General features: G+C 40.3%; 1 protein-coding gene across 1 annotated transcript in view; it reads right to left on the bottom strand.

Annotated features, from left to right (window-relative positions):
• Nucleotides 1–13,480, bottom strand: part of lpcat2 (lysophosphatidylcholine acyltransferase 2) — a 69,975-nt gene that overhangs the window by 19,134 nt on the left and 37,361 nt on the right. Inside the window, exon 8 of the mRNA XM_060837730.1 lies at nt 5,080–5,134. Within this exon, the coding sequence (XP_060693713.1) occupies nt 5,080–5,134 (55 nt within the window). The remainder of the gene's footprint in view (nt 1–5,079; nt 5,135–13,480) is intronic.

Raw genomic sequence — 13,480 nt, 5'->3', positions numbered from 1 at the left:
TGAGCTATTTTTCATGCAAAGCAATGGGAGGCTGTTAGGATGTGTTTGCACGACTTTCCCGGTGTCTGTCCCGAACTGCAGAACGCGGAATTCAGACAGCCAGCCCCTATTCAGCAGGGGCCTGGGTTTCCTTCCTTGTATAATAGGAGGTAGGTAGCTTTCTCATCTGGAATTGGAAACCTCTCTGGTCTCACATTAAATAGGAAAAGGAGGTCTCAATCACACGTCCATCCCTTACAATACATTTGCCATCTAGGTTTGGGAACGTTCTGTGCCTGTATTTAAAGCTAGGAGAGAGATTTGACGAGCCACACTTTGGCTGCATCTCCTTCAACCTTTCTTACTCTCATCTCAGCCTTTTTTGCTTCTCTCTAGCTCAACTGAGTACTGTGCACCAGTTCTGGAAACTTCGGAGTTAGCAGCCTCTGAACTGACTTTTGGGTGAAAGTAAGCACATCCCAGCCACAAAATGGTTGATAAAGCTGCAAGAGAGGATCCTAAAGAGGGTACCTATTGCTTACGAGGTAATTAACTACCCAATTTAGTAACGTGGAATGGACTGGTCCATATTCTACACTATGTCTTTTAGCATACCCTGGTTATTCACTTTTACTGTCAGTTCATCTGCATTAGAACCATGCTATGCCTCATTCCAACCTAGCAAGGAAAGTATGTCAATTTGATTCCTTGCTCATTTCCTTCTTTTCATGAAATATATAGGTCCGTTCTTGACCACTTAATTTTACTGGTCTGCTCTCAACCTATAGCTTCCCCAAACCAGCTTATTCCCAATGAGTGTTGCACCCCCTGCAAAGCTTCTGGCACATACTCCAGCCTTCATCAACTGTGCAGAGCTGTGGTTAATTGATTAGTTTGTACAGCCTCTGATGACTGTCTCCCGATGCCTATCCCGACATATTTAGATACAACGGACTCTTTGCTGAAGTTTTCAATTCTATGATTCTGTCCTGATGCCTTTTCAGCAAGTTGAGATTTAATATTTTCGTGACACACTCACAAAAGCATGTAAAGAAAGAGGGAAAAAAGAAAATTAGTTATCATTCTTGATTTATTAATGATATGGTTATTAATTCATGTGTCGGTCAAAGTCAAAATCCAGTCGGTCAAAATCAGGTGAAGATGTTTACAGTTGGCCAGAAATCATTTTCATAGAAGCTCAGATGCAAATGAAGACAACAATGTGGCCCTTTAAGGCTGTGAACTAATTTACATTCCGTGCAAAATACAAGACTCTTCCTCGGAGACAGGCTTCAAAAGGAATGAATGTGAGACTGGGGGCAAGTTTCAGATCATAAGATATGGGAGCAGAAGCAGGTTGTTCAGCCCATCAGGCCTGTTCTGCTATTCGATCACAGTTGATTGGTATTGAGAAATCTTTCTCCCACCTTCTCCCTGTAATCCTTGCTCCCCCAATCACAAGTCTGTTTTCAACTCTTGGCCTCGACAGCCTTCTGTGGCAATGTGTTCCATAGGTTCACCATCTCTTAAATGTAATTGGGGCTGATCTTATAATCTTCAACTCCACTTTGCCACCTTATCCGCATAACACTTGGTTCCTTTACTGATTAGAAGGTGTCTATCTCAGACTCAACAGCCCTGTGATAAAGAATTTCACACATTCACTCTCCTCAGACAGAAAGGAAAACCGCCTCATCTGTCTTAAATTGGTGATCCCTTATCGCAAGATTAAATTCTCAGGTGACAAACACAGTAGACAGGAAAAACTTTCCCGTTGGTGGAGGGATCAATGACCAGGGATTATTGGTTTGAAGTGAGGGGCAGGAGGTTTAGAAGGAACATGAGAAAAGCTTTTTTTTGAAAATCCAGATGGTGGGAATTTGGAATTCAATGTCTCACACCATTTAAGAAGTCGCTACAGTCTTAACAGACTCCATTCTCTCATTAGTGAGAGACTCTTGGTATCTATGTATCTACACTGTCAATTCCTCTAAGAATCTTATATACTGCAATAAAGTCTCTCATTCTTTTAAACTCCAATGAGTACAAGCCCAACGACTCAACCTTACCTCAAGAAAATCCTTGTATACCTGCAATCAACCTAATAAGCCTTATCTGGACTGCCTCCAAAGCTGGTACATCTTTCCTCTGATAAAGGGACCAAAACGTCGTTTTCCAGCTGGTCTGACTAGTACCTTGTATAGCATTAGCAAGGCCTCCCTAGTATTTTTATACCCCATTTCTTTTGAAATAAAGGCCAGTATCCACCTGTGTTCCCTATTATCCACTGAATTGGATGTTAGCTGCATCTGATTCATGCCAAATCCGTGTTGCAGCCTTCCTTATTTAAATAATAGCTGAAAATGTGTTGCTGGAAAAGCGCAGCAGGTCAGGCAGCATCCAAGGAACAGGAGAATCAATGTTTCGGGCATAAGCCCTTCTTCAGGAATTCCAGCAACACATTTTCAGCTCTGATCTCCAGCATCTACAGTCCTCACTTTCTCTCCTTATTTAAATAATATTCAACTCTTCTATTTATCTTGCAATGCACATAACCTCACATTTCCTACATTTTATTCCATTTGCCAAGTTTTCGCCCACTCACTTAACCAGTCTATACCTTTAAGTGTTATTGCCTCACCCGCACTACTCAGCTGCCCACCCATTTGTGTCATCTGCAAGCTTGGCGATAATACATTCACTTTGTCATTCATGTCAATAATATATATTGTAAATAACTGATGCCCCAGCATTTTTCCCTGTGGCACTCCAGTAGTTACAGACTGCAATCCTGAAAATGCCCCATTCATTCCAACTCTGCCTTCTATTAGCTACTCATTCCTCTATCTGCACTCATACATTATTCCCAATACCATGGGTTCTAAGAGAGCCTTGTTATCTAAGGGACCTGTGTTCACTGTGGGGTCTCTCTTCATATTTAGAGGAGCTCCTCCTGCCTGTTTTTGTTACTTGTTAGTTTGCCCACGGTTTATTTTCTGCACTGTTTTAGTCTTTTGTTGGCTTTTAAAACATTCCCAGTTCTCTGATTTAAGTCTAATCTTTGCCATATCATATTTTTTCTTTCAATTTTATACTATCCTCCAATTTGTTAGCTAACCACGGCTGGTTAGGTTCTAGAATCCTAATTCCTCACTGGCCTGAGTCAAACTGCTTATTCTCTGTTTCAATGTTAAAAAGCATTCTCAAAAATGAAATTCAGAGCTGTATATTAAAAAGCAACCAAAACATCGGACTTTCAAATAATATGGACAAGGCAATTCAACCAAACTAGGTGGCTGGGGCTGTCAGTATCAGGTCAGCTATGAGTTTCAATGCTGCCCTACATTCAGAAGTGGTCGTGGTAGACAGGGTCTATTGCTCCTTTGCGTAATGTTTGTCAAATAAATGAGAGGTGCAAAATTCCAGAGAGTCACGAGTTAGTTTTTGCCTTGGCAATTGCTGAAAATTTTTAGAAGTAGCCATTGTGCTAACCTGCATTTAATAATAGACATTTTAAAACTGGCAAGAGTTCATTTGAATGAGACAGTATAGCCTTTTGTTTTAGAAAGGACAGTATGATCTCCTTCCAGGCCTTGCAGGCATGGCTTTCCTTCAGCCGTCAGGAATAAAGATCTATTTAACTTCAACAGGATCTCTTGCAAAAAGAAATAAAGTATAGTTATTTACGCCTGATAGATAAAACTTGCAAGAGAAGTTTCCTTGTTGCATTCTAAGGGTTCATACTTGGGAAAACGTGTCAGCTAATGAGGGATTTCTTTTCTGTAGAGTATAAGGCTTCAACAGCCAATTCCAGCCAATGTAACATCTCTGCTCAGAGGAAATTAAAGAATTATAGGGCAGTTTTGATGTCTGCCATAGGGAAAATACACTAATAAGATAATATGATGAAACAGGCAGGAGGCAAAAATTGATAGTTTTTGAGCTGCAAGCAATTATGAGTGGAGTGTCACAGGGATTAGTGCTGGTGCCTCAACTATTTACAATTTCAATCAACGAAATGGGTGAAGAGACTGAGTGTTTGCGGAAAGTAAATTGTCCAAAGGTCAGAGCCTATGCAAATCTCTGTAGACTGTAACTGAGCAGCTAAAAAAAAAATCGGCCAGTAAAGCATGGGAAAAGCTTGACTACTTTAGCCAGAAGAATAGAAAAGCAATATATTGTGCAAATGGAGAGACAGCAGAATTCTACAAGTCACAGGGATCTGGGTGTCCTTATATATATAAATTACATAAAGCTGATATGCAAGGGCACAAGTGAAGGAAGGCAAACAAAAAGCGTTTTTTGCAAATAAGATCAAGAATAAACATAGGGAAGTAATGCTACATCTGTACAGGACCATAGTGAGATCCTGGTGTAGTGTGTACACTCTTGGTCTCCATAACAAAAGGCATAGCTGTAGTTGAAACAGATCAAAAAAGGTCTACTCATTTTATAAGCATTTTGTAATGAAAGGTTGAACAGGACAGATCTGGTTCCATTGGAGTTAAGAAAAAAAGCTGGGTATTCTTACTGAAATATGTGACTTGAGGGGACTTGACAGGAGGGATGCTGACAGAGAGGATGTTATCGCTGCCTCCATGTTGGGGTCTCGAACTATGGGACAGAGTCTAAAACATGAGAAGTCTCCTTTTTAAGAGGGAGGGGTAGGGAGAATTTTCTTTTGTGCTGTTAAGTCGACAGAACTCTCAACACCTGAATGCTGTGAAGGCTGAGTCATTGAACACATTCAAGGCTAAATTAGATAGATGTTGGATCAAGGGAATCGCAGGCATGGAGTGAGTTGGGGCAGGCAATAAATGGAGTTCACAATGATTGCATCGATTGGTAAGGAGGCACAAAGGGCTGAATGGCCTGCTCTTCTAATGCTTATGCTGTGATTCATGTTCAATCCAAAAAACAATTAATCATTCTTCGCATTCGAATTATCCACTCCATTTAGAACATCTTGATCACGTCTCCTCCTATTTTTTCTTTTCCTCAATAAAACATTCATTCCAAATTTCCTATAATCATGAGGTCCAAGTGAATGGAAAGATATATTCAACTGCAGAGGCCAAGAACTATCATTTATATCCTTACCTCAACTTCCACTTTTGAATAGGGTTGACATAATGTTAAAAACATAAGTGTCATCCTGAAAAACAAACAGAAATATTTGAAAAACAAAATAGAGAATTCTGAGAGCAAACTGTGCATGTTTTTACCAAAGATGACAAAGTCCACTGTACTGTAAACCTAACGAGATTACCAAGACTGTTCATTTAACAGGTCACTTAAAAATAATTCATCAACAGCACATGTGTATATTTGAACACACTACCATGCAGTTTTGGGATTCTATATTCACAATGAATCATTTCCACCAGCTTACATGAGCTATTGGGGATACTAAAGACATTTCCTAGTAAAGGACAGCAAGTGAATATGTAACAGCTAATCCATGCACATATCCACTGGTGTTAAAGACTTTTGATCATCAATAATTGCAGGCAAGGTAGGTTATTTGGTTCACCTCTAGTTACACCAGAAGCTCACCCTAATGCAGCAAATTATTGATGCTTAAATAATTTCAGGATTTTCATTTCCACTACTTTTTCAAGTAGCATCCCACAAAATCACATGTTGTGTAAAATCTTTGAAGTCAAACCTACATTTAGTTTTCATTAATGTGAAACTGAATCTATGGAGAGTTGGTGGTGGATTGAAAGTCAAGATATGGCTTTCCTACATGGAATCACACAAATAAAAGCTAAATGCTGGAAATCTGATAGAAAAGTAGGAAGGGCTGGGAAATCTCAAGTCTGGCAACACCTATGGAGAGGGAAGAGAGTTAATGTTGAGTCATGACAGTGAAAGGAGGAGAAAGTTTGGACTAAAAACATTAACTTTGATGAGTTTCCCCAGGACTTTGTTGTTATTTTAAAATCTCAGTTGGAGACAGATTTAATTTTAAAAAATCAGACTGAAAGATTGAAAATTCTCTCAAAACTGTTTTACTTTTGAAAGATATCACGATACCTCCCTCTTCATACAAAAATGAAACAAAGGCTGTTTTTGAAATTTGAAAGCTACATTTTGCATTTGAGGACAATTTTTTGACTCTCCTTAATAACTCATTATTTTTAGATAACGCAATCATGTAGTAATTATACCTTCTGTATTTATATGACTTATAGGATATTTGAACTCGCACAGAATTAAAATCACTAAGAATTATTAACCCTCAAGTAAACTTAAAGATATAACACAGGGAGAAAGCAATAATTTCCTAGACAATTGTATTTAAGTTGGTATGAGACAACAAGCATACGTTACCAAGAGCTTTTTTTCAAAGTAACTGGCATGCATGTGCTTGCACACATACAAAAACAATTATCACCCTCACCACACCTTGCTGTGTCTGGCGAGGTCTCAGCTAACATATCCCCATCACATAAGCACAAAGCTGAAAGAATGTAATCAAGCAATTAGTACCCTTTTCACTGCATCTCATCTCAAGTTCAGACTGAAATATAACAATGGGCATTATTCAATACAAACAGGATCCTCTGCACCAATCTCCCCCCTGAAAACTGATGGGGCTAAAAGCTAATAAGGCCTGGAACTAATGGATTGCATTCTGGGATAATCCAGGAAATAGCTACAGAGTGGGATTCTAGAAAAATTCCAGAGGATTGAAAAACTGCTAATGTAGCTGTGGTAAAGCAACTGAGAGAGAAAGAGAATTGCTGTGAGGGCTCTTGAAAGCTTTTAAAGCAAACCTTCAGTAAGCAGCCAATGAGCAAGAGGAGATTAAAACTTCCAAGAAGCAGAAGATATTACAGGCAAACGATGTGATGCCAGTCTATTTAAATGGTAATGTGATAGATGATGCGCTGTTGAGAGTAACCATGAGCCTCACTGTTATGGGTACAGTCTATGTTATGTATGAACTCTTTTACATTGCCAAGCTTGCTTGGTCAAGATAGCAGCAGGGTAAGACATTCCGGTTGGAGTTCCTCTCCTTGCCAGTTCTTTCTCTTCTCCTCTTGCAGTACTTTTTTCTTCCCTTGCCCCCAACGTTTAACTATCCCTACCTAGAGGAGTCGTTGCGACCGGAGACTTGGCAGGAGCTGAGCACATGGGCCATGTCCTGCAATGGTAGCAAAAGGAACATGGGCCAGGGAGAGTCCCCGGAGTGACAGCAACAGGAGAAACCAGGGACCAGAGCAGCACATAATGAAGCAAATCCTGGTACAATTGTTGGACTTGACCCTGGCACCACGTGCTGAACTACTGTTTGGAATGCTCTACTGACTGCAATAAAAATCCTTTTCACAATATTATAACCATCTCATTTCTAACTCTCATTCTCAGACTCTAAGTAATCCTACTGTTTTCCTTTTAATTCTCTTTTGTATAACACGACTATGTTTTTTCACTAAGATTAATACCCAGGTACTTATACCTAAGCTGACGCCAAAAAAAGACCATCATTGTAAAGACTTTTCACTGTACTTCCGTACCAGAGTACAAGTGATAACAAAGGATATTCTGATTCTGAAGTAGTAACTCAGCTGGCAGCCATGCCAAACCCTCTATTACAGCCCACAACGCTACCTAAATGTTAAACTGTAAATTATCAGGAAGCTGACTTTTCAAGGGTCTGTTCACGGTTTAAGGGAACAGTTTTTACTTGATAATGTAGCTTACATAATTAAGCATGTGATTTTATCACGTGAAAAAATGATTACATTTAAAGTTTAATCTCAACTTAGAGGTGGAAATATTTGCAACCAGAAACTGGATAATAAATACCGTTCTGAAGAATGAGAACATACTTTCATGAGTGTTTCACCACTGATGTATAAATTGGAGGACATTCGCACCACAGCTTCTGCTTTTACAGTTCCTCATTTGTTTAATAGGAGTGCATTTACCACTTTGATCCCAGAAACATTTTCATCCTATTTATTATTCACAACTTAAAAAAAATTATGTTCATTTGAATTTGCTACAGGATAATACCATTTATTCAGATCACGTTCACCTTACTTTCAACAGCTGCCTTTTTGTTTTTACAGCAATCAGGTTTCACTATACACAACAAGATTTTCCTTTATCCATTCAAGCTGCCCAAATCAAACTGACTGTTCCCAGTAACACACACGGAGTCAACCAATAACTATGCCTGGACCATCAACTTGGTTTAAGATGCTCTTTGGTCTTCTCAAAATTTGTTGGTCATCTTGTTTTAAAGTCATCTTCTTGGCTGGCTAAGAGACTGGCACATTTCAAGTTTCAGGATTACGTGCTTAGATTCACACGAAGCCTAAGGGTAAAAGTGAGGACTGCAGATGTTGCAAACCAGAATTTAAATCAGAGTGGTGCTGGAAAAGCACAACAGGTCAGGCAGCATCCAAAGAGCAGGAAAATCGACGCTTCGGGCAAAAGCGCTTCATCAGGAAGAGAGGCAGGAAGCTTCTGGGAAAGATAAATGCGGGGAGGAGGGGGACTGGGGAGAAGGTAGCAAAGAGTACAATAGATGAGTGGGGGGTGGGGATGGAGGTGGTAGGTCAGAGGGGAGGGTGGAGCGGATAGGTAGGAAGGGAGATTGTCAGGTAGGACAGGTCATGGGGACGGTGCTGAGTTGGAAGGTTGAAACTGAGGTAAGGTGGGGGGGGGGGGGGAAATGAGGAAACTAGCGAAGTCCACATTGATGCCGTAGGGTTGAAGTGTTCCGAGGCGGAAGATGAGGCATTCCTCCTCCAGGCGTCGAGTAGTGAGGAAACAGTGGTGGAGGCGGCCCAGGACCTGCATGTCCTTGGCAGAGTGGGATGGGGTGTTGAAATGTTGGGCCATGGGGCGGTGGGGTTGATTGGTGCTCTGCTAGGAGGTGTTCAGTCTCCGCAATGTAGAGGAGACCGCATCAGGAGCAGCGGATATAATAAATTACATTGGTGGATGTGCAGGTGAAACTTTGATGGATGTGGAAGGCTCCTTTGCGGCCTTGGATGGAGGTGAGGGAGGAGGTGTGAGCGCAGGTTTTGCAATTCCTGCGGTGGCAGGGGAGGGTACCAGGATGGGAGGGTGGGTTGTTGGGAGGCGTGGACCTGACCAGGTAGTCACGGAGGGAACGGTCTTTGCAGAAAGTGGTGGGGAGAGAATTATACCTCTGGTGGTGGGGTCAGTTTGGAGGTGACGGAAATGTCGATGGATGATATGGTTAATGCGAAGGTTGGTAGGTGGAAAGTGAGGACCGGGGGCGGGGGGGGGGTCTGTCTTTGTTATGTTGGAGGGGTGGGGGTTTGAGGGTGAAGGTGCAGGATGTAGGTGAGATGCATTGGAGGGCATCTTCAACCACATGAGAAGGGAAATTGCAGTCTCTAAAGGAGGAGGCCATCTGATGTGTTCTGTGGTGGGACTGTGGAGGAGGAGGAATTGGGAATACGGGATGGCATTTTTGCAGGAGGTAGGGTGGGAAGAGGTGTAATCCAGGTAGCTGTGGAAGTCTGTGGGTTGGTAAAAAAATGTCAATGTCAAGTTGGTTGTCATTAATGGAGGTGGAGATGTCCAGGAAGGGGAGGGAGGTACAGAGATGGTCCAGGTGAATTTAAGGTCGGGGTGTAATGTGTGCTTTTCCAGCACCACTCTGATCTGAGCCTTAGGGTAGCTACTGTAAAGGTCACTGTCATAATATACGTATTTGAAATTGGACTGAAACACTTAATAATGTAACTTATTCAATTCAGAAAAGCGGGATTCCAATGTATGCTCTGTAATGTACTTCGCAATATTCGCAATATTCTATGAAGACCAGCATATTTTCGCTATCAAGAAAATAGTGTTGGAAGGTCAGCCACTTTCTGTCACAAGTAGCAAGGGGCTGGTAGCTTATGGAATAGATTGGAGTGTATGCCGTAATGGAATGTATATAGTTAACAGCATATTTTCTGCAATTGGATTGAGACAATTGAGATTGTACACAACTGAGGAGTGTGATATTTTATGTTATATACTATCCTAATTTAATTATTTTGTAACACAATTATAGATTTTTGTGAATGAAATAAATTTTTATAAAAACATTTCCAGAGGATTAGTTTCAAGTCTCTGCTTAACACTGGAACGACACAATGGCTCAGTAGTTAGCACTGCTGCCTCACAGCACCAGGGTTCAATTCCTGCTTCGGGCAACTGTCTGTGTGGAGTTTGCACATTCTCCCCGTGTTTGCGCATGTTTCCTCTGGGTGCTCCGGTTTCCTCCCACAATCCAAAGATGTGCAGGTTAGGTGAATTGACCATGTTAAATTGTCCATAGTGTATCAGGCATGTGTAGGTTAGGTGCATTAGTCAGGGGTAAATGTAGGATAATAAAAGAGGGGAATGGTGGATTTGTTGGGCCGAAGGGCCTGTTTCCACACTGTAGGGGTTCTGTGAACATCCACATAGAAATAACCTTCATCATTTAAATAAGTTCTTAATGGTAATTCAGATAAAAGTAAACACCAACATATAAATCTTAAATGAAATCAAATTGGACTATTACAGCTAATTGCTAGAGTGGTGCTGGAAAAGCACAGCAGGTCAGGCAGCATCCGAGGAGCTGGAAAATCAATGTTTCAGGAAAAAGCCCGTCATCATTTCAGGAACGTCAGCTTGATCTGCTGTGTTTTTCCAGCACCACTCTAATCTTGACTCTAAACTCCAGCATCTGCAGTACCCACTTTCGCCTATTACAGTTAATTCAACGTCTGGAAAGTATCTATGAAAAGGTTAAACAGATTACACCCTCCGAATAAAAAGCATTTGAAAAGAAACAAACTAAATTCAGCATGGAAGAAATAGTTTGTTACTTCAAATTTATTTCTTTTGTTATGCTTCTTCCTATTGTCTTATATTAGTTAGCAATGATTTAACCATCTCAATTTTCCTTTAAGTATTTATCTTATTCTAATTACCATTATTTTATTTACATGGGAACATAGGCAGTAAATATACGTTAGCAGATTACATGGATCTTTGAAAAAAAAAGTGTTCTCTCCGGTTGCAAGGTACCATTCTATACGTGCGAAGATTTTTAAAAACTGTGTGTTGAGGAAAAAATAAAGTCTTTCAAACATAAACATCCACAACCTAAACTTAGCTGATATTCTTTATTTTAATTCAAAAGTAACTCATGCAAATGCACCATCTAGCAGGAAACTATATGTGGCACGGTGGCACAGTGGTTAGCACTGCTGCCTCACAGCGCCAGGGACCTGGGTTCAATTCCTGCCTCAGGTGACTGACTGTGTGGAGTTTGCACGTTCTCCCCGTGTCTGCGTGGGTTTCCTCCGGGTGCTCCGGTTTCCTCCCACAGTCACAAAGATGTGCGGGTCAGGTGAATTGGCCATGCTAAATTGCCCAAGTGTTAAGTAAGGGGTAAATGTAGGGGTATGGGTGGGTGGCGCTTCGGCGGGTCGGTGTGGACTTGTTGGGCCGAAGGGCCTGTTTCCACACTGTAAGTAATCTAATCTAATCTAATATATTGAACTAAATTATAAATAAAGTAATCTGCTCATTAATGTATGACAGTAACAGTCCCAGCTTTAAATTGGGTTACTTATAGTAAGTAATTAATTTATTATAAAGACTCAAAATATATGTAATAGGAGCCACAATACCATGACGATTCCCACAAACCTTCCACCAGAGGACAGCACCCACAGAATAATAAAAGTTAACCTAATCAAGGAGTTAGTTGTTTCAAACAGTAGGATCAATAGCTTCGTTGCTTTGCATTGAGAGAAGCAAGTTATCTAGATTGAGGATGTTGGCTAATGTTTTAGTAGACAATAAGAACATTTTTAAAGGGAAAATTTACATTATGCAGAACAAATACAACATGAAAGCTAAAATTCACACTAAATGAATATTCCACTTTAACTTGATTAACAAAGTGAGATGGAGAGGAATTCCTCAAATTCCTCAGGATGAGAAGAGGATCATCGGACTGACGATAAAAAAAATACTGAAACAGATTAAAAACTGGATTGGAGGGACAAAGAGATCAAATCCTAGCAGCCGTGTCCATTCATTCTCCCTATTAGTAAAGCCAAGTAACCAAGTCTGGGAAAATTGGAGTTTGTCCACTTTGTTAAGAAGAATAAAAGACAGAATAGAGAGACACCACAGATTGCTACAGTGCAAAGTAATCCAAATCCTCTTCTGTATGAGTTTCAACAAGTTAGCATACAGATGCCACAACCTTTATTACAAAGTGGGCACAGCAAAAAAAAAGGGAAGCCTTGCTACAACTTTACAGGGCACTAGCATGACTACACCTATGGTATCACTTTTTTTTTTAAAAAGGAAAATAAACCTGCCTTAGAGGCAGTTCAGAAAGATTCACCAGATCAATTACTGGGATGAAGGAGTTGTCTTATAAGGAAAGATTGAAAATGTTTGGTCTACATTCATTGGAAGAATTAGGTGATCTGAATAAACTGAAAGGCTAAGTTTATTAAACACTGAATTATACAAATTCTTGACCATTGACAGTATTAAGGGTATGAGGTAAGGTTGCTGCACAAGTAGTGAAGTGGAATTAAAATCATGCTGAGATTAGTCATGATCTGACTGACAGCCCACCTATCAATAAAAGGGCCAAATGGCTCACTCCTGCTCCATGCACTGCCATGTTTTCCAGTATATTTCGCAATATGAGAGCACAGTTATTTGTGAATTTGCATTTGCCGAACTTTATTTGCAGATACATTCTATTTTCCTTAAAAAGCATATAATCTGCAGGCAGCTAATCCATGTAATATTTTATAAATGCCACTTTGGAAAGAGAACCAGTCTGACTCAAGATTGGGACACAGACAGACTCTACCATCACACCTTTAATGCATTGCCTGAGCTGAGATGTCACTTTTTTTATATATAAAACCTGAAGTAATCAAGAATGCGACTTGAAAGTAGTTCTGGGATTTACATATTAATAAACCAAAAACCGCAACCCATTCTAAAAGATGAAAGACTTAACAGCAATCTAGGTTTGTTCAATACATCATTTCAGTTGCATGATACTAATCTTTTGCTATAAATTCTGTCTTATGGTCCTGCTCCACAGCTATCTGAAGAAGGAGCAGCGCTTCGAAAGCTAGTGCTTTCAAATAAATCTGCTGGACTAAAACTTGGTGCTGAGAATTTTAACTCTGTCCACCCCAGTACAACACTGGCTCCTCCATATCATCTTTATTAACTCATCAGCTAGCTTTATTCATTACTACTAGGTTTCCGTTCATTCATTCATAACCCTTCACTAACCCATTATTTGTACTATAACACTGCTTCATAAGATGGACCAAATTTAAAACAAACCTTTCTAATCAAAACAGCCTTTTCACACCCAGTACTGCATTTTCATATCTTATCAGCCCTAGCTGCAGGCAATGTTTACCTGTAAATAAGTGTCACATACAGAACACCAATATCCCCATCAAGTCTCCACTAA

Source organism: Hemiscyllium ocellatum, chromosome 17 (genome assembly GCF_020745735.1).
Source record: "Hemiscyllium ocellatum isolate sHemOce1 chromosome 17, sHemOce1.pat.X.cur, whole genome shotgun sequence".
Lineage (NCBI taxonomy): Eukaryota > Metazoa > Chordata > Chondrichthyes > Orectolobiformes > Hemiscylliidae > Hemiscyllium > Hemiscyllium ocellatum.
The sequence above is the reverse complement of the archived record's forward strand: the minus strand, read 5'-3'. Positions and strand labels throughout refer to the sequence as shown.